This window comes from Cynocephalus volans, chromosome 16, assembly GCF_027409185.1.
Source record: "Cynocephalus volans isolate mCynVol1 chromosome 16, mCynVol1.pri, whole genome shotgun sequence".
NCBI lineage: Eukaryota > Metazoa > Chordata > Mammalia > Dermoptera > Cynocephalidae > Cynocephalus > Cynocephalus volans.
The window spans coordinates 23,210,544-23,231,920 of record NC_084475.1 but is presented as its reverse complement, the minus strand read 5'-3'; the positions used below and the strand labels follow the sequence as shown (position 1 = coordinate 23,231,920).

The 21,377-nt window shown below is 59.2% G+C and overlaps 1 protein-coding gene across 1 annotated transcript; it reads right to left on the bottom strand.

Moving 5' to 3' along the window:
• Positions 1–3,797: 3,797 nt before the first annotated feature.
• On the bottom strand, positions 3,798–18,236 carry METRNL (meteorin like, glial cell differentiation regulator). Its single transcript, XM_063080396.1, has 4 exons — positions 18,076–18,236; positions 13,081–13,466; positions 5,838–5,897; positions 3,798–4,690 (listed from the first exon to the last, which is right to left on the bottom strand). Exons 1-4 carry the CDS (start codon positions 18,234–18,236, stop codon positions 4,371–4,373), a joined length of 927 nt encoding a protein of 308 aa, XP_062936466.1. The 3' UTR covers positions 3,798–4,370.
• Positions 18,237–21,377: the final 3,141 nt, after the last annotated feature.

Below are 21,377 nucleotides of genomic sequence, written 5' to 3'. Positions count from 1 at the left end.
GAGGGCAGGAAGGACGAGGGACACACGGCCTCGTTTGCAGACAAGGAGCTAAGGTCACCGGGAGGGTGGGGCTGAGCCGGACGCTTTCCTGCCACCGGCCCTCCTGCCAAGGCCTTGTCTCCAGCACACACACACCCAGAGACGCACACGCGAGCACAGACCACATTCGCATGCACCCTGACATGGCTTCCACGCACCGAGGCCCCACCAGTCCCACCTCGAGCAGGAACCTGAGTCGCAGCAGCAGGGGACCAGGCGCTCCCAGGACTGGGAGCAGCCCCCAGCTGGGCGCCCCAGAGCTGCTCCGAATCGTTCTCAGCCTCGGTGTCTTCTCCCAAAGTCTGCCACTGTGTTTCACAGCCACCCCGAGGCCGCACCCCCATGGCGCTGGGGCAGGTGGAGGTGTCTGGAGCCCAGAACGGCCGGGAGCCCCTGGGCCACCGCCACTGCTGTTCCTCTGCCCAGAGTTCTTGGAGAACCTCCAGGGCTTGACAGAGGGAAAAGGACAGGTGGAGGGAGAAGTCGGGGGCAGGAAAAGCCCTGGGGCACCAGGAAGAGCCTTCCTGCCCCCTCCTTCCCCTCGTGGGGGACGATGAAGGGGTGAGGTTTGCTGGGAGGGCTGCAACCCCCCAGCGGCTCCTGGGCTCTGGCCTTGTCCTGGGGAATCTTGGCAGCATTTGGAGCTCGTGGGGTGGATGGGGGGGCCTCACCTGGGCTGGGACACTGCCATCCAGCCACATGTGAAGAGCCCCCACCCTCCCCCAGGTGGCGAAGCCAGTGAGCCGGCTAGGGCAGTGTGGACGGTGGCTGCCCCCCCACGCCCTTTCTGTCCTGTCCACGGCTATGTGCAGGTGAGCGCGGGCTGCAAGGGCTAGATGCCTCCTGGAAAGCCCTGGCAGACGGGGCCTCTCAGGCTGGGCATGGAGCTCAGCCCTGGGGTGACATCAAGTCCAGGAAGCGGGAGAGTGCAGATCTGTGGAGGGGGACAGGGAGAGCCCGGGAGTGACCCTCACTCCTCAAGGCCCGGCTCACGTCCCTGCCCTGTGCAGCCCACCTCAGCCCCGGTCACCCACACTCCCACCGCCGACCCGGCTCTGCTGTCTCTCCGCCTGTGATTCCTGGATCAGCAGGTTTACGGGAGACAGTCCCCGGCTCCCCTGGGGCAGGTCTGGTGCTGAGTGAGCAGCCTGTCCCGGCACAGAGGGGAGAACAAGGGTGCAGTGCCGACGGGGCCGGGGCTGGCCTGGGATGTCCCGGGACGTCCCTCCTGGGCACTCTCACCCGGGGCCAACTTGGTGTGGAGCCATCAGAGGCTGGGGCAGGGCCACCCACACACGCAGCCCTACAGGCTCCAGTGGGCCACGAAGGCAGGTGTGAGCTGTGGCCAGGCCCAGTCGAGCACGTGGCCCCCACAGCTGCGGCTGGTCCCACACCAGGGTGTGACGAGGGACTGTGTGTGGAGGCCTCGGGGTCCGCCTGACTGCCCAGGGCGGTTGGGATGGGGAGAAGTGGCCCTACAGGGCCCTGAGCCCTGAGCAGCCCACAAATGGAGGGGAAGCTGGGCCCCTGGTCCTGCCCGGCAGGGTGTTGGGGGACAGGGCTGCCACTCGGTCCAGGCAGGGCCAGTAAACAGCAAGACCAAGACCGATTGTGACCGTCTTTCCTGAGGAACGTGCCAGGGAGTGAGGTGGGAAGAAAGGTGTCCACAGCCGTCACAGGGTGTAGAGCGTGCAGTGTGGCCAGGACCTGCGCTGCTGGGGACGTGGCCATGTGCGGGGGAAACACACAGGTGGGAGTGAAGGAAGCAAGCGGGGACTGGCTCTCAGCAGGCTCAGGAGAGGAGAGCAGAGCAGAGGAAGCGGCAGGGACGCCGATGCCCGGGGCGGGCCGGGGCAGGGCGGACACCACAGCAGGACAGGCACAGGGGTAGGGGGGACAACTCGGGGGACAGGGAGGTGTTTGCAGCTTGGCAGGAGCTCCCCTCAGCCTCTGATGGAGCCACAGGATGGTGTCACCGGCCCCATCCCACACAGCAACCAGGGAGACCCCCAAGAGAAAGCCACTGTGCTGTGTGGGCTTCTTAGGGCTCCCAGGAGGCAGCAAAGCACCAAAGCACCAAAGCCACATGGCAGAGGTCACTGTGGGGTCAGCTGGAAGGACCTCCTGGAGACCCTCCAAGTGCCTGGTCCCCTCTGGGAGGGCAGGATCCATCCGCTGTCAGAGGAGCAGGACCCTCCTGAGACGGCCCCGGGCGCTGTGGTCTCAGATGCACGGGAGGCTCGGGGCAGCAGGAGGGTCATGGAGAGGCGGCGGTGTGGCATCACTGGGAAGAGGGGACCCCTCCTCCACACCACACACCCTGGGGGTTGCTCAGCTTGGAACTAAGCCCACACTCCACAGAACACGAGGCCCACCTGCAGACGCACTCGGACCCCTCCCGCCCCTGTCCCCGCCCAGGTGAGGACACTTCCTCACCTGGCTGTCAAGCCCTGCTCTCCCCAGACTCTGTGCCAAGAAGCCCCCACCCCCAGGCACTTCTTAAAAAGCTGAAGCCCCCCATGGAGAGTGAACTCTGCCACTCCCCAACATCAGCACAAGGGACTGGTCCTTGCCAGACCCCACACCCCATAACTGCATGAGCCACCAGCCCCAGAACCCGACACTCTTGTTCCGCAGCCTCTGCCTGTCAACACCCACCGGAGCCGCCCAGAAAACTCGCAGGACCAGAAGCAGGTGCAGCTTCTTCCTAGCCATGGGCGGGGCACCTCTGTGCTGTGACCGCGTCCTGCTGGCACAAAGCGTCACAATAACCAGCCATGGCAGGACCCAGCCCCACCACCAACCCTGCTGCTTCATGTCCTCTCCCACAAGCACCTGCTTCTTGTGACCTGCAGGGGCCTGCAGACCTGTGCTGGCTCACACCTGTGCCAGCACCACCTGAGCCGGTGCACAGTGCCTCGCTGGAGCCGCCCAGCAGGCCCTAGTACTGGGTGCAGCCCGCATGGTCCTCACTGACCACACCAGCCTGTCCTTCAGTCTCAGCAGCTGCAGGGGAGGAGCCGCCTGACTCATAAATGAGGACACAGGCTCAGGTCCTGTGGACGCCCTGGGGACCCCCTGTACCAGGGTAGTGCCTTCCCAAAGTTCATTCATGTCCACCTAGAACCTTTGAATGTGTTCTTTGCAGATGTCATCAGGTTAAGATAAGGTCACTGGGGTAGGCCCTAATCCACTGAGGGAAATTTGGATGCAGACACACACACACAGGGGAGACGGCCACATGACCACAGAGGCAGAGACTGGAGAGCTGCAGCCACAAGCCAAGCAACGCCTGGGGCCACCGGAAACTGGAAGAGTCAAGGAATGATCCTCCCCAGTCTCGGGGGAGCACATCCAGAACCAGGAGAGAGGAGGCCAGTCATTTAAGCCCCCACGACCTGTGGTGATTTGTTACAGTACCCAAAGAAAACATCCCTGAGGATGAGGGTCAGTGACCCCAGCCCAGACCAGCCCTGATGTCCAGAGACTCGCCGCGGGCTCAAGCCTATTGGAGAAGCTGGGGTCAAAAGGCAGGACCTGGGTTAACAGAAAGGGAGAAGGCAGGTGAGGGGACAGGTTGGTCCGGCAGGAACGAGGGGAGGGCACGGCCCGCTGAGGTCAGGCAGGCCTCTGGAGGACGTCCAGGGAGGGGCCCCGAACGGCAGGGCAGCTGCACAGAACCCCGGAGAAGGCCTGACACGGGTGCCCGGCCGAGCACCATACACACCTGGCCACTGTCGGTCAGATCCTGGTCTTTATTCTCTGGAACGGAAACAACCTGCAGCCCGAAAAGGACCACAGCTGGCAAAGTTCATTCTTTAAAAAGCAAAAACAAAATAAAAACAAAAAACAAAAAAACAAAAGTATTTGGCTCCATAAATTTCCGCCATAAGAGTAACAGCTTTGAACGGTACCCAGGCTTTTCCCAAAGCCTCGCTGACCACCCACTCTGCCCCGTGGGCCAGCACTTCACCCAACACACCAGCCCAAATGCAGTGACTTAAGATGTGTTTAAGACACAATATTAAATGGCACACCAAGGCATTTTAGGACATGGGAATTTGTTTCCTGTGGGCATTTCTTTTTTACAAAAACAAAAAAAATGTAATAACTTAGTTTGCATTTTACAGCATTTCCAATTGATCAGGGCATCCTCGGCTGAGAACTTGTGGGGTCAAACGTGGCATGAACCTCCACAGCTGAACACCAGGGCCCAGCCAGCACCGTGGCATGCGGCTCCCAGCGTGCGGCCCCCAGCAGGACTCAAGCATCTGCTGCAGCCAGCAGTGGCTTATCAGGAGAGGGGGGCGATGCCCCGGGTCACCCTGTGGTCACTCTGCACCGATCTCACAGGGGTTCAGCCCCCTCTCCTCGGCGTCCCTGTACATCCTTTGGAAGTCCTTGAAGCGTGGGGCACAGCCGAGCCGCGCCTCCCCAAAGTGCATGTGGCCAGTGAAGAGGAAGTCACCGTGCCCCGGCCGCACGCCACACTCCAGCAGTGTCAGGACATGCCCCTGCCAATGGCTGTCGCCCTCGGGAGCCGGCTGGAAGACCCTGCCCTTCTGCCGGTACAGCTTGTCCACTCGTAAGTGGATGGCCGACTCCTGACGCTCTGGCTCGTGGGTGACGTCCTGGATGGAGCCTCGGACGACTGCGGAAGGAAGGAGACAGGGGTCAGTGGGGGCCAAGGACAGGCGTCCAGCAAGGCCACCGCATGTCCCAGCAACAACAGGCATCGGGATCGGGAGCTGAACCCTGAACTCCACCACGTACGAATCCCATTGAAAGGCACAATTTAAACGGCAGAAAGCTGACAGAGGGTCAACCCAGAGACTTAGACTTCGTCAGAGGGATGCTCCTGCTATGGGCCAGGCACACAAGTGGGGAACAGAGGACACATAAACCACACCGTGCGTCAGCTTTTCCAGTTAAAACAAGAAAAACAGGCACAGCTGAGACACGAGGCCGTGCAGCTCCATGTCGTGACCAGGCAGACACAGTGCAGCTGTGGGAAGGGTGGAGGCAGAGCTGGCGAGGGCTGTTCGGAGACCCCTGCCCGGCCCTGATCCTACACCAGGAGGCCCAGAGAGCAGGGAAGTGAAGAGCCTCCATATTCTACTGCGTAACTGTCCTCGGAGCCCAGGGTGGGGCTTGGAGCCGGGGTCCAGCTGCACAGTGGCTTCCCGCAACCACCACGACGGCAGGGACTCAGAGTCCAAACCATTCTGTGGGAGCGTCTGTGCATACGCCACACGCAAGGGGCTTGCGTCCCTCAGGCCTCAGCCTGAGTCCCCCAGGGCCTCGGAACGCTCACTGCAGTTTCGTGGGGACTTGGACAGGGAAGGAAAGGAATCCCTGAGGCGGCGGCTTTGCCAGGGCCGCTCCAGGCTGCCGATAAAATGATGTTTACAAAGCACTTCCGAGTGAAGAGTCGCTGGAAAACAAGGACGTTAAGAGTCCCCTCAGAGAGCAATGGTCTCATCTGCAAAGTGGGAAAATGCTCGATAATCACCAAAAATATCAGCTCCCAGCTCTCCGTGTGTGCGTGCGTATGCTATGTATGGAGTTCTTGTCCCAGGTACGGAGACCCACTAAAGAGCACAGAAAGAAAAGCGCCTCTTGCAGTGATTCCAAGTGGAGGCGGGTAACAGGGACAGCCTGTGACAGTGGCTACAGCACAGCCCCCCACCCCTGGGAGTTTAATGCCAGCACTGGAAGAGGGACTCCCAGGCCTAACGGGCTCCACGTGGCAGAAACCATGAGCACAAGAGGAAAAGACCACGAAGGTGGACACTCACCAAAGTCACTGGTGCAGACGGCTAAGAGGACCTCGGTGTCACTGCAAGGGCGGCACGGGGCTGGGGAGGAGAGAACAAGGTTACGGAGCCGCCTGGACAGAGCAGGTCCCAGGACACTGTCCACCACAGTCGTAAATGTCATTGGTGACAGACCCTCCCAAGCCCCCACAGGTCAGAAGGCTGGGACACCCCAGCCTGCACTTGAACGCACGTGTTGTGGTCAGACTCAGCAACACGAAGCCTGGGAGCAGCCTATGTCACAGCACCTGCAAGCCAACACCACCTTCAAGGTGAGTCAGGGCAGAAGCCGGAGCGTCCGGCAGAGCAGAACCTCGGCGACAGCGGGGACTAACTCCGGAGACCCCTCGGCCCACCTGCACCGAGAGCACTCGCACTGTGTCTGTGACGGGCACACACCCGAGAGCGAGACCCTCGGGCCCCCCACAGCCCTGTGACCTCACTGAGGGTGTTCATGCTCATCACACACTTACTTCGTCAGTGCAGCTGTGCAGACGAGCAGTAAGTCCACTCACTTAAAACTCACCCTTCCACGCCCATCACACGTGCAAAACCGGCCTGAGCTAAACGGAAACCGTGTCCCTCACACCATCCAGCCAAGGGTCACCTCACCCCTGCCTCCACGTCCACGCCTCGAAATGCCAGGACCACCCTGACTGCCAGAACATTCGAAAAGCAGCCCACCCCACCGCAACCTCATCTGCTGCCACAATCCAAAAGGAGGGTCACTTCCTGCAAGGACCAGGCACTGCCTAGAAGGACCCACGGGGCCCAGGGGGGTCAGTGAACAGGGAGGGACGTGTCTGCCTGCTGCGGTGCGGGGCTCATCAGCAGCAGCGGTTGGGGCCATCAGTTCTGTCCTTTCCCCAGACCCCACCTGGCCCTGGGACAAGGTGCACTCCCTAAACGCCTTTCAAGCCAAGCCCTATTCATAGACCCCCCTGAAGCTCCCAAACCTGGGGCGGAGTGGGGCCTGGCTTCTTCCAGAGAACCCAGAAAGTGCTGAGTCTTCTCAGAATGAGCTTCACGCTGGCCAAGCCAGACTTACACAATAACCTCTCCCTGGGGACCCACACCCACCCCACCCTTTGCCCTGCTTCCTCAGATGGGCGAGCCACTGCGAGACAGAAACCTTGTGCTCTGGTGGCTCACCCTGCAGACCACGTTGTCCCTGTGCTCAGGACAAGACAGGAAAATACAGTTTTATTATTTGCTCTGAGTGAAAGGCCTTCTCCCACCTGTTCCAAGTTCCAGATTTTGGCCCAAATTCTAACTTCACAGAAACTTGGAGGTGTGAAATCTCAGTGAGACAAATTTCTCCTCTGACATTCACATTCTGCCAGGACAGCTCTTGCCTTGGGGTTCCCTGGCCCTGGAAGCAGCAAATGCCGTCTGCACACCTGCCCCGCGGCTATGCGGACTCCACTTGGGTACATGTCCGGCACCTCGGCCTTGGCAAAGAGGCGAAGCATCTCCAGGCAAGCAGGAGCTCAGGGAGGCTTTCTGGGGTTCCCAGTGTGTGTGGACTCTTGGGGTCAGTAGAGACCAGAGACAGGCCCTGGAGCCTGCAGCATCCTGGGCAAGCGCAGGGTCTCTGCGGACCCTTGGGTGGATGTGTCTGGAGCCACAGCCTCCTTTCCCGCCACCCTGGGGGTGAGGTGGGCACCTTCCTCAGGCTGGGGTGGGGCGTGCGCCTCCCAGCCATGACCATTGTGGCTCACGGGCCCACCCGGCACCAGCTGCCCATGCACTCACTCCTATTGTCAGAAAACAGGAGAAGCCACAGAGTGAGGTCCCCCTGCTGAGTGCCTCCCACCCAGCTCCAAGTCCCGCAGCCCACACTGGTTGGGCAAGGCTGCAGCCAGACCCTGGGAAGCCTTCGATGTGCCTGGACCCCCACCCCAAGCCGGGCTCCAGGAGTCCCCTCACCTTCCTACAGACATGTGCATGGGCTCCCACTGCAGCCTCCCGCCCTGGAGCTGCTCAGGGGTCCTAGGGAACTCCCGTGGGGGTCTCTGTGGCCCTCTGTTCACCTGTGTGGGCCCACATGCCTTGCTGACACACGTATTGGACAGAGGCTCCAAGCTGGGGTCCCCTGTGTGAGTGGGGACAGCTTGGCAGCGAGAGGGCAGGTAAGCAGTCTAAGCCCACGGTGATCGCAGCACAGCCTGAGGGTCCCCTCACCAGTGGCACCTCCTGGAAGGAGGTAGCGGCTGGAGCTGGACAGGCACAGGGGCAGAAGATGAGGGTCCACACATGCTGCCTCGAAGCACATCCCAGGTTCTGGGTCAGCTGACACTAGCTGGGCAGCCCCCACACATGCAAAGGCAAACACCTGGCACTGCGGAGGGGCCAGCACCCCTGCCACACACTGAGATGGGACCCCAGGCCTAGCAGCGAGTGTCGCTGGGCCCTGGAGCTTCACACTCACTGTGAGTCACAGGCTCCAGGGCCCCAGAGGACACTGAGAAGCAAGATGCAGACACTCCCCACCTGCAGTGGCTGCGAGCTTGTCCTGCACCCCACCCTGGCTCACGCCCACCCAACTGCAGAAGGCCTGGGGGTCCAGGGGAGGGCAGTCAGCAGCCTTGGTCCTGCCAGCCAGAAGCCTCAGAGCGCGATACCATCCACAGCTGAGCTAATAAAGCACCACCCTGGAGACTTCCCGGTTCCAATTCTGAGCCTTACAGCTCACAGGTCACCTTCATTGAAAGCTCCATGTGGGCTCCAAGGGCAGTGATCTGGAAATGATTATTAATCAGGGTCCGGCTCCTAAAGGCTGTGGAATGCGCTGGTGGTGGGGGTGGGGGTGGGGTAGGGGAGTACACCGGGAGAGGGGCAAAGGGTTGGAATTCTGGTCCATTCTTCTCGGAGAGGGGAGGGCTGGGCTGTGGATGTCTCAGGAACGTTCATAAAATGAACTGAGCAAAGAAGGAAAACAGGGTCAGAGGGACCCAAGTGGGGGCCCGGCCAGGCGTAAGCAGAGCAGGCAGTGCCCACAGTAAAGATGCTGGATGCTGAGGAGGGTCTGCAGGACGGGCTGCCTGGGAAGGAAGTCCAGGGTGTGCACACTCGGGGTCCACATGGAAGGCCTTGCATGTCAACCCCCGCTGGGGTCTCCAATGCAGCCGGTGACGGGGGTCGGTGCAGCTGCCACTCGAGGCTCCAATGGACAACTGTGGCCCCGGCCAGAACCCCACACATGTGCTCCACCCCCTCCAGCCTCTTCCCTCACCCCTCCCCCTGGCCACGCCCTTCCTCCCCAGAAGCTGGAGATGGTCAAGACGAAAAATAATTACAGAGTGATTGCGGTGGCCACTGAGGCAAGAAATAGCCTTGAGGAAAATTCGCCCTTCTCCTTCTCTGCCTCCAGGGGGTAATGAAGTTTCTCTCCTGCTCTCCCAGACTCTGCCACCACCCCTAGACGCTCAGGCTCCTGGGGGGTTGTCAGCGAGGGGCTCTCTGCCCACAGAGCCGGTCGTTTGTCCACGGGCTTGGCAAGTAGGGCAGGTTTTAAAGGGTCGAGAAGATGAGCCTGGTCAGAAACAGCAGGCCAGGCCGACCCACCCCTGCCCCAGGCTGAGAGCCAGCACAGGAAGTAACGTCTGCATGCTAGATCCCTTCCCTGGCAGCTGTGTGTCTAAAACGCGCCGGCCCCTGCCCTGGACCCCTGCACACCGGGGCCTGCACTGGGGCCTAAAACCAGACAGAGCCCCCCTGCCCTCCCTGGCCACCCACACGTCCCCCAACCCATGGGGCAACCCTAATGTGCTGGGCCCTGACAGCCCCAGCCGGTTCCACCAAGTCCTCTGCATGTCCTGGGCATGGCCTGGAGTTTGATCCATTAGTCTGACCTGGCTGCTCCTGCGTCCTACCAGATCTCCTAAGCCTCAGAGGAGATAGTGCACGTCACTCGGGTACCCCAGACAGGCCCCCAGGGGAGCCAGGCACGGGGCAAGAAGGTCCTGCCAGGTGGAGGCTGAATCACCTCTCACCTGACCTCCAGCATGCGCCCCTGGGGGTGTGGCCCTCTGTTCTTGGCTATTGATGTGTCTCGGTTTATAGGTTTACACAAGGAAGCCAATTACGCAACATAAATGGACTCACAGCCAACGCGCTCTAAACGCTCCCGGCAGAACCGTCCGGAACAGGAGCAGGTTTCCTCCTGGCTAGGCAGAGAGCGAGGCTCGCTCACACACACATGGCACTCCTGTCGGGATTCCAGCCCACGGAACCTCTGTTCTCTCAAGTCAGCACAAACCAGAGCTTCTGATTCATCCGCAAGTCCGCCTCCCCGCGGGAAGGACAGCCACCGCCAGGCCAAGGGCGAGCGCCCACACCCCAGCCGCACTGACGCTGCCTGGGCTCTGCTGCTGTCAGGCCTCCTGCGGCTGCGGCGCAGCCAGAACAGGAGATGAAGGAACCGTGGCACTGGCCAGAGAGAGCTCGGAGCAGGCCTGGCCCGGGGCATGGCGCATGGCTGCTGCCAGATGGCCGGCACTGACATTCCACATTACGTACCCATTCCTGCGGCATTAAAGGCTTAGGGGGCCCCATCCCCTAATGAAAGGCGAATACCCCAAGGAGAAGAGATGCATCAGCCTCCCCAATCCTCCAACCCTTTGACCCCATCAGGAGGGTGAGGCCTCTTGAGTGGGCCTGGAGCTGCTCTCCCCAGGAGGGGTCTGCACCTGAGCTCAAAGCCTGCCGCAGCCAGGTCACTAATCAGGCAGGGCTGTCACCTCTCTGTGACCCCAGGGCACCCAAGGCAGCTCAACCACCCACCCCCACGGGCCTCTCCTAAACCTACTCACTGCCTGGGCCTGGAAACATGGACACAAGGGCCTGGGGGACACAGAACCTGTCCCAGGAGACGGGAGGAAAACAGTCTCTGTTCCCTGAGGGATGAACTCGCTTTCCACCAGAAATGTGACCTGTGCAAACGTGAACCATCAGGTGCACGCAGCAGTGACCTGTGGTGATGCCTGCAGCCTCTTTAAGAATCACACAGTACAAGTAAAACAAAGCTTGGGCCATGGAAGAACACGTGACCAGGAGCCCAATGTCCTCCAGACCAATCAACATTTTCATCAGCGAAAGGAATGTTCACAAGTTCCTAATATCTGGTCTGGCGCTCTCTGCCACCAGCTAGTGGGCTATCACCACAATCAGAAAGGCCAAACTCGGTGTTCGGATTTTTCCAGACTTTGTTCTTATTGTGAGTTTATCTCCAGGGCCCCATAGCGAGGCTGCCTCCCCCAGCTCTCCCACCCCCAGAATTGCTGGTGATCAAAGCTCCTTCAGTGTCCAGCCAACCACAGCACTGCGGAGTTCACATCAGCTGCCAGCCCTGCGGTTCTGAGCCAGGGTCCACGGGGGCAGCCCCACCCTAAAGCTCTCTTTAACAGGCCAGTTTAGTCTGAGAGAGATTTAAGGTTTTGAAAACTGGTATGAGCCAAGAACATAGAACAATAAAATGTAGATTCACATTCAAGAGGAAAGTCTGTACATTTCAAACCTACTGGCTCTGGTTTTCTCCAGTAGAATCTTTCATTCACTAAAATGTGAGGATTATAGTACCTTGGGGGATGGCCCACCCCTCAAAACAGCTGTCTCCTACTGGGCACTGCAGACACTTGGGGCCAGATCAGGATGTGTTGGGACAGACATCTAGTGCACTGGGGGACCATGACCCTGGCAGCCAGACCAGACCCCTGGAACCTGCTCTCAGGGCCATGGCCTGGATGATCCAAGCTCACACTTTTCCAACAGGGGCCATGTGAGCCGCAGGAGCCCCAGTGGTGGGGGAGAACCTTGCTGCCCCACATACTCGGACCCCAACAGGAGCTGTCTGGAACCTGTGCCTGGCCCAGGTGTCCCTAACAGACAGGACCCCAGGCTTGCCACAGGGGTGGGATCTACCCTGCCCCAGCCCCAGGGTCCCGAAGCCAACCACCGCTGTGAGAGCTCTCGGGTGGCTGCGTGAGTTGCTCAGCCTTCTCAGGACCTTGAGCCTCCCTGGTGTCACCGACAGAACTTTCTAGCAACCAACATTGCCCTCCAGAAAGGGGCCTGGTCCCAAAGTTCTAGGAAGGACCCCTCCCCAAGCTCAGGTGTCCACAGATGCCAGTCCACACCTCCAGGACCTGCTCCCCACGCAGGGAAAACGGTCTGCCCATCTCAAGGAAAGAAAGAAAAAAGCGCTAAAGCCAAGCTCACAGTCTCTGTGCCACACACTCCCTGTCAATGGCTTCTCAGGGCCCATGTGGCCACGGAGAGACTTTTCCCTCCAGAACCTCACCTGAGGTCCCCAGATCATCACAGCCACTGTCCCGAGAGGACCCTGCAGCTTTCCGTGGCTGCGCACCTTCCCCGGGAGGGGGCTCCTCCCCAGGCCTGCTCCATGCAACCCCCCAGGTGGGCGCCCGGCCACTCTCACCGGCTCACAGCCCCTCTCGATGCAGGTGTGCGCCGCCTCCTGCTCTGCCAGCATTCTGCGGCCATCGGCCCCTGCCCTCCCCAGACACCCAGACACAGGAGTGACTTTCTCAGTCCTTACCACCACTCACCCACAAATGCCTCTGGAACCCAGGCTCAGCCTCATTCTGGGACACACAGCTCTGCGCCGCACCATGCTGAAGCCAGCCTCTGCTCCCCACCTAAAACTCGATGTTTCGGGGCTACATCCGACACTAAAAGCACCCCGTCAATTCATGGGGCAGTATGAACAGTAAAAGCCTCCATTTCAGATGAGTTGTAACCCGTCCACAAGCAAAGGAGCAAATCAGGGGGCCAGGACCCCAATCCACGCAGCTGTCCTGCTCCCATCCTGGCCGTCCTCCAGGGGGCTTGTCACCCCACAAACACCTCCTGGGAGACAAACATTGTTCCACCCAGTCAAAACACCCAGAACACTAAAGGGACACCACAAACCAGATGTAACCAGTCTTTCCAAAGTTGGTTTTAGTTGAAAAGGCTGCATTTCAAACGTGGTTTAGTTTTGGCATCAACACCCCTACACCAGAGCTCCCCCAGGAGGGCCCATCCACTGGGTGCCCTGGGGCTCTCTGGGCACACCCACCACACCCGAAGCATGGGTACGCCAGCGTTTTCACAGAGGCCAAGAGGAGGGGGGCAAGAAAACCAGGGACGTCGGGCAAATCGCCGATGGCAGACGAGAAAGCCGCTGCGCCCGCGTGACACCGCCACCCAGGAGGCCACTCACCAGACAGCGCGTGCAGGTCTGACCCCCTGCTGCGGCTCATCAGCTCGTACTGGAAGCCCGTGGTCCGCCGGCTGATGTCCTGATGGGGCGTCGCTTCCACGAACAGGCCGCCCTGCTCCAGGCCGAAGCACTGCACCCCGCTGGGCCCGCCGTCCCCATCCCGCACCAGCAGCCTCAGTTCTCCAGTTTTTTCCAAATAAATATTGGCCCCCGAGGAGTCCCTGAAGGGCTTGATGCACACGGTCAGGTGTCGGGAGGGCGAGAAGGTGTTGGGCCGCAGGTTGACAATGAGCGCCCCGGTCGGGTACATCCACTCCACGGCGCCCGCCGCACAGCGCAGGTACACCTGCTCCACCTCCTTCCTGTGCGCCTCGTGTGTCAGCCCGCTGTGGGGAGGGGAGACACGGTCAGCCAGCCAGGAGCACCCCGCGCCCACCCCCACGCAGCGGAGAGGACCCCTCAGCCACCCGGCCGCTGCTAGCGCGGGTGCCCGCAACGGTCACCTGTGCCTGGCTTCCCCCCATTTCCTTCCAGTGCACCTGCTCCAAGAGCCAAGGTGGGTGGGGCCAAAGCTCTGGTCAGTGCAGGTGGTCAGGGCAAAGCTCTTGCCTCCCAGACCCTGTCACACCCTCGGACGCGCAGTGCCCACCGGCCTTCACCGCTGCAGCAGCAGGCAACCGAGTCTCAGTGGTGTCCCTGAATCAGGGACAGCTGAATCAGGGAGGCTGGAGGCCACCGGTGTGGCGAAGTGAGAACCCAGGAAGGGATGGATACTTCCGAAATACCAAGGAAGCAGCAGCAAGACCCGGGCACCAACCCAGGTTCCAGTGAGGGCCAGCTTGACAGTGGGAAATGATGACGGAGTCCCTCTGAGTGTGAAAAACGGGGCACAGACTAAAACTACAGGAGGCTCCGTGGCATCAACACACGTGTAGTAACAACCACTCGCTCCACAGAGCAGCTTTCCCACCACTGGGGGTGCCAGCGGTTGGGGGAGCAGGCTGCTGTAGACTGCTGTCCTGTAGCGCCTGCCATTAGGCATAAATGCTAGTATTTTCCTTACGGTGATGACTGCATCACTTTTTCATTCATTTCCAAGCCTGAAGACCCTGCATTGCCAATCAGATTTTTTAAAACAAGCTCAAATATCACTAAAGCCAAGACCAACTACAAAAGCCAGGAGAATGGCCTCTCAGGGTGGGGTCCGGGGGTGGCCTGTGAGGACTGAGCAAGGCTGGAGGTGCGGCACCTTGTCTTCCCAATGGGAATTTTCTAAGTAACAAGTTAATTTCAGTTCTGATAAATGCTAAATAGGAAAAAATGAAGCGTGTCATACTCTTGGTGAGAGAGGTCCTGAGCAGAGAACAGTTATGTCTTTGAGAAATTTGAAACCATCAAGAACGTTAAAGTTTCTCCTACTCACAACTTTAATGTAAATGTCAGCTCCTCGTTAACGGTGACATCATAACCACCAAGTGGGCCGGGAAGTCAACCAGTGACTTCAACTGAGAGTTTTATTACATGAAATTTGGTTCTGATCAGATCTCCGACAGGTTCACCCACATTCTTCGGATTTTTTATGTGAAATAAACAATGCTATATCCACAGCCCTGACCTGAGCGAGTTACCAGAAACCCTTTCTGCAGAGGAGAAAATGCATAACATATGGTTTGCATTTACTGCAGGGTGACTCACACTCTGGGCCCTCAGTTTTCATGCTATGGCCAGCTGCAGGCTGGGGCTGCACAGTCACCCCGTGGACCACATCAGAGGGCGGAGTTGAGGGGTGAACCCCCTCCTGACCTGTTCCCCACCCCCACAAGGCCCTGGGCTGTGAGCAGCCAGCTACCGCACACAGAAAAGATCTGCAAATTACAGTCAATAAAACTCACAAGCTCATTTGACATGTATGTGGGCATGGGCATAATTACAGCCCTGTGTGAAAATTAGACTAAATGGTGAGTGGCTGACACACACGACTATAATCATCTCTGTTCTGATGCAGCCAAAACAAACCTCATCGTGGCGTCTCTCCTCTCCTGTCTCCGGCATCAAGGGGCAGTTGGACACTTGCCCAGGCACCAAACCTCAACTCTCGCTCCCATATAAACCATCCTATCTGAGGCTTTGCTTCCCTCTAGGGGAGTCCTAAGGGTTGAGGAAGTGTCCCCACAAAGCTCTGGACACTTCTGACAGCATCGCCTCCAGCCAAGCAGCGGAGGGGGAACTAGGGAAACCCCCTACCATCACCAAAGCAGGCAGGGGCAGAGGGAACCCTCTCTGGAACAGGTGGCCAACCCCAGGCTGCACAAGAGGAGGCAGACATGAGTCTGGGGGCTACCGTCCCGGCCTGCACATCCAACATATGCATCTTGTGGGGTACACCTGGCTCCACTTAATCAGAAGACACTTGGCAAAAAAGAGGACTAGGAACAAAATGAAGGTAGACACACAAGAAATAAGGTTCCCTGTTACCTCGCCCTTAGCTAATGTCTTCAGTAGCCCACAGAGAAAGGTCCACGCCCAACCCAGGACCTCCTGAACCTCCTTTCTCTCATTCTCCTAAAACATCAACAGAATCCAACTAGGCACATGGCATAGGAATTTTCACATTAAAATCAGTAACATGTGAGGTAGAAGACCCCCATTTAGACAAACAACCACTCACGAAAGTAAAACCATGGGTCCCCCGGCCTGGAACCCAGAGGGTCTTTGAATGAAGTCAAAGACTTGTGGTCTGTGCTGGTTCCTACCAGAAAATCTAGCATCCCCAAATCCTCACCTCTAAATATCCAGCACCACAGCAAACCTAAAAAAAAAAATGTCTATTTATGCCAAATTGCTGTGATTGCAAAAATGCAACACATCTTTAATGGTCACTGATGATAAAATTTTACGATTTTCACATATGATACAGGTAACAAACTAAGCAAAAATAAAATAAGTGTGTTCTGCTATGGAGATGAAGCTAAAGGACACAGACAAAACTGTGATTCTATTCAAGTTTTGGACACTGACGAGACTGGTTTGATCTTAGATTAATTAAACTGAATTAAGGCATTAAAAAAAAGTCAGCCAGGGTCACTACCCAGGTGAACATGCTTGTAGGGCACCTTTCTGGAAAAGAGGGTAAATCCCACATGATACAGGGACTTGCTGAAGCAAGCAGAGCTCAAGACCTGGAGGGTCAGTGGGCGCTGCCCACACACCACAGCCCAGCTCAGACCTCAGTCACCAGAACAAAGTGATGGTCTCCTGTTTACTAAAGTCAGGCAGGGCTTTAGATCAAGGGCAGAACCAGAAGGCTCCACTGATGAGATATCTTTCATTTTCCACCTTGCAGGAGAGACAGCCCAGGTGTGACCACACCTGCGATGCCCCGGCTGATAGCAGTGGGGAAGTTCATGGCCCACCTTTATGGCCACTGGCTAATAAAGATGAGGGCACCGGTCCTGCCTCCTCCACAGGGAGAGGGATTTCAAAATATCCTATTTAATTGCTTGGAAACACCTATAAACATTAGCCTGTCAAATGTGAGTGGCTTGTGTCACTAGAAGCAACTCCCTTGCCATCAGGGGATAAGAATCCAGCCAGCCCGTCAGGCTGGCTCTACCCTGTGCTGTCTTCAGAACAGCTCGTAAAAAGTCATAAACACTATGGCGTTAGCAAGCAAACCAGCACACTCCGGGCTTGTCAGCTGATCCGTGAAGTGCACTGATAAACAGCAGCAGGATTCCACCGCGAGGCAGTCTCACGTGGGCTCCAGAAGTGTGGCCTGGCCCTGTCTCCTCTGCAGATCACACCCGCAGCTCCAATGGCCCCCGCAGCTGCCCTGTGCCAGGCGCTGCCTCTAGAAGAGGGACCCTCGAGGGCACCCAAGATCAGGAGTTGGCCATGATGGAGCAGCAGGGGCCAGGTGGTGTCCCTGCTCCTCCAGGTAGACAGAAGGATGCACAGGGACAGGAGGGTGGAGTCACTCCTCCTCCCACTGCAAACACCTTTTTGGGGAGCCGGCCTGCCCCTGGAAGTGGAGGAGCAGCCCCCCAACCACAGCCCCCTGTGGGCTCCCGGGGAGCCTGCCCCTCCCCTTCCAGGCACACAGTCCTCTGAGAACCTGAGAAGGTCGCAGCTCCCCCTCTGGAGACTGGTGCCCACTGGATGGGGACTGGGCTTCTGTTTTTGACCTGCTGAAGGACACCCCAAGGCCTCGGTTTGGGGTGCACGGGTTCACCCGCAGAGGCCTCAAGCAGGGAGTATAATTACTATCGCGGGGGAAAGGGCAGCCCCAGAAGAGCGTGTTCCCGAGGCCACCCGTCCCCGCAGCCCCACGGCCTAGGCCCCAGGCAGCTCCCGGTCGCTGCGGTCCCGTCCCCGCTCCGTCAGGCGGGGGGCTCTGCTGGGGGCACACGGGGCGGCAGGGCGGGCTCTCAGGAGCGGGGCGAATCCTCTGGCTCCAACTGCCCTTGGCCGGACCCTCCGCTGGGCGCGGGGCCGGTGAACGGCGGTTCCCCGTGGACCGGGCGCCGTGGAGGCCGCAGACGGGGCGCGACCCCGGCCCTCTCGGAAGCCCAGCTGCGCTCGGAGCAGACCCGGGACTCCCCGGCACGAGCCGTCTGCCGGCTGGAGTCCGCCCGCCCCACCGGGGCGCCCTGTAGACTCCTGAGCTGTGCGGGGCGCCCGGGTCTCCAGGCACCGCCCGCGCACACTTGCGACCTGCGCTCCCTTCTGCCTGTCACACTTCAGCTTAAAAAAAAGTCCTCGGCTGCCACCGCGGGTCGTGGGGTGCGGGGTGTGGGAGGTCGCCGAGCCCAGCACGCGCCTGCCAAGGGCGGCCTGACCTTCACCGGGGCGGGGCGGGGGGCTCGGGGACCCGCATGGGGACCGGTGCGGCCGCGCGCCGGCGAGTGGGTGGCCGGGCCGGGGCACCCGGTCGCCGCGGGCTCCTTTGTTCTCGCTCGGGGCCGGGGGGCACCGGACCCGGCCGCGCGGACTCACCTCCCCTTCCAGCTGCACAGGTCGCTCGAGTACTGCGCGCCCGCGCCGCCCAGCAGCACGGCCAGCAGCAGCAGCAGCGACAGCGACGGCGACAGCGGCGGCGGCGACGGCGGGCCCGGGGCGGGGGGCCGCGGCCACGGCTGCCCCGCGCGCCCCCGCATGCTCCGGCCCCGCGCCCGCGCCCCCGAGTGCAGGCGGGTCAGGCCGCGCGGCCCCCGCGCCCCCCGTGCCGCCCTCCCATCTCGGCCCGGCCACCCGCCCGCCCGCGCCGCCGACGTCTCCGGGGCCTCTGCAGCGGGCGCGCCGGCCGCCCGGGCCGGGCTCAGCTGGGGGGCGGTGCCCGCGTCCGGCCCGCCCCGCCCGAGCTCCGCCCCGCGCCCCGCCGCGCTGCGGCCCGGCCCGCTCCGTGCGGCTCCCGCGACCCCAGCCGGGGCCCTCGGCCGTGCTCCTGGCGTTTCAGCCTCCGCGTCGTTCGTGTTTCTCGAAGGTTCGTCCAGCTGCGGGCCCGACTCACGGGACGGCTACAGTGGCGCTGTCCCTGGGCCACCGCCTCCCGGAGGACCCGTCGTCCCCGCGCCCGCGTCGCTCTGGTACCTGCTCCACGGCCCCGGCAGCTGGTACCTGGGGCTGGAGGAGTCTTTGCGCCGGCCAGTCCTGTGAACCGCGGGGGTTGGCAGCTCCCTGGCTCCTACAGCCTGGACGCCAGCAGTATCCCCACCCCCAGCCCAGGTTTGACAACCCAGACGTTGCCAAGTGCCCCCGGGGGCAAAGATCACCTGCTGAGAGCCTCTTTCTTCCCTAGGTGGTCCCTGCCACCCACGTGCCTGACATCCGGCCAGGAGGCGATGGGGACACAGGCGGCCCAGGCCCGACTGGGAAGGCGTCCTCCTCTGGCTTCGAGCCTGATGCTGGGGGCCTCCATCGCCCCTGGAAGGACGGTGGGGGTCTGCGGGCAGAGGCGGGGAGCAGCCTGGACGCCGGGCAGCCGCCCCGAGATCACAAAAGCAGGCTTTTCTGTGCACTGGCGTCAGGAGTCTCTGCCCCAGACTCCGGGTGTCTGAGCTGCAAAGCTGCAAACAGCCTCAAATGGAGAAGAAACTTGACTTGTTTTAGTGTTTCTTTCTCAGCCAAGATACATCTCAGCAGGAATTTCAAGTGAACTGTGGGGGAGGGGGACCTGTTGATTTGCGCGTTGCTCCTCTTTTATGGTTAGAGGTTTGGAAGTCTAATTAACTGGATTGTGACTGTGCTGGGGAAGCCAGGCAGAGGGATGGAACTATGGGTCTGCGGGGACTGAGAAATGGCCAGCAAAGACGAACGGAGCCGAGGCCCCTCCTCGGGAGTGCTGGGACGTGGAACCACTGAAGGTTCTAGGATCTGTCTAGAGAAAAGCTTGGAGCCCCTGCCCAGCACAAAAAGTGACACCACCTGAGACTCAAGGCCAGTTCTGAGGCTCAAGGAACACACCCAAGCATTTTGGAGCTTGGCAGCCTGTTCCACCTGTTACCAAAACCCCAAAGGTCCATTTGCTCGCCACTCAATAGCCAATAACTGAGAGACAAGTGTTGCTGTGAGGAAAGGTGGCCTTTAATCAGGAGGCTGGCACCCTGGGGTAATGCTGGACTCACGTCTCAAAGACCATCTCCACTTTCCCAGACTTGTCAAAGGGTTTTATGGGAACAGGTGGTAGGGGCTGATTCATGGTGACCTATGCAGGGACGTGCAGGCAGAATCACAAAATTGCAGATAGACATCAAAGAACTTCTCGGGTGGGAGCTGATTCATGGTGACGGTCCTCCATGAAGTCAAGTCACGGATTCAGTTCCTGTTAACCTCAAAAAGATCTAGTTCGTAATGTAGTAAAGAATGGCCACCTGGGTTAATAATTTCTTCTATAATTGAGCAAAAGTCATTATGTTCTAGCATCATGCGAACAAGAATCATTGTATTCTCATGTCCAGCTGCAAGCTATGCAGTTTGGGTTCCAAGAGTAAGAAAAAAACCTTTTTAATTTAGAAGTTTAACAAAATGTAGTCACTTCTGTTCAGGCTGTCATGCATCCACCCCCCGCACACCCTTGGAATGCATGCCCCCCGCCCTGTCACGGCAGGCACCAGAGTGCAGACGTGCTGTGAGGTGGTGAATTGAAGCCACCACTGGCCGCCCCACCATGGAAGGGAACCTACCGGGTACACATCCAGAAACTGCGACCATTTTCTGTGTCTGCTAAGCATAAGACAGCAGTGCCCCTTACCACAGAAGAGGCAGGAGCAGCCTTAGAACCCCTCAAGTTATAAATGCAGACACTGCAGTGAGCTGCTCAGGGTCTCAGGAACCCCTAGCAGCTGCTGGACCCAAGGGCAACTCAAAGCTGGGTCCATCCTAGGCTCAAGGCAGGGCTCTGCGACCTGGCAGGCTGCCCAACCACCTGTGCCCAGTCGACACAGGACCATGTGCATGTGTCAAAACCATAGACAATGGAAAAAAAAAAAAAAAAAAAAAAAAAAAAAAACCATAGACAATGGAGCCCAAGAGTCAACCGTGATGTAGACTTTGGACTTCAGTTAATAGCAACATATCAATATGTTATACGTTCATGTATCAATATGTTCAGTTAATAACAACATACCAATGTTTCATTGACTATAACACACACGAACACTAATGAGAGGTGTTAATCTTAGGGAAAACTGGGTGGGGAGAAGGGGGTATCAGAGAACTCTGCACTGCCTGCTCAGTTTTTCTGTAAAACTAAAAAATAAAGCCTACTACTAAAAAAATAATAAATAAATAACCTGGGAAACGATGCTTTACTGGCAGAGTTCTTGGAAGCATCTTGTAGGATCTTGGCCCTCCCCACCATGGACACGGGTCCTCCTGGAAGGCCCCTGAAGCAGGACTTTCCAGATTCCTGTCCTCCTGACCTGTTGGCCTGCTGCTGGGGAGGGGCACAGCAGCAGAACTGGTTTCCCCAGCTGAGCTGCACCCTGTTGACTCCTGGGGAGGTGTATGCCCCAGAGAAACGGGGGCCTCCTGGGCACCTCCACTGACCTCTGTCTGGCCCAGCAAGGCCACCTAAATGAAACGTCCCCTTGACAGGGCTGTTGGTGCCCGCTGGTGTCAGGCTCAGGCTGTTGGGGGCTGCTCACCCCCTACCTGCCCCCTCTGCCCCTAGGCCCTGAGGGTTGATCATGAACGATAGGGCCATCCCCAGTGCCTCTGGGAGGTTCTGTGAGGAAAGGGCCTTGGGTGTGTTACTCTCCGGATGGTTGGGAAGGATTTCTCGTGAGCATTTCTCAGGG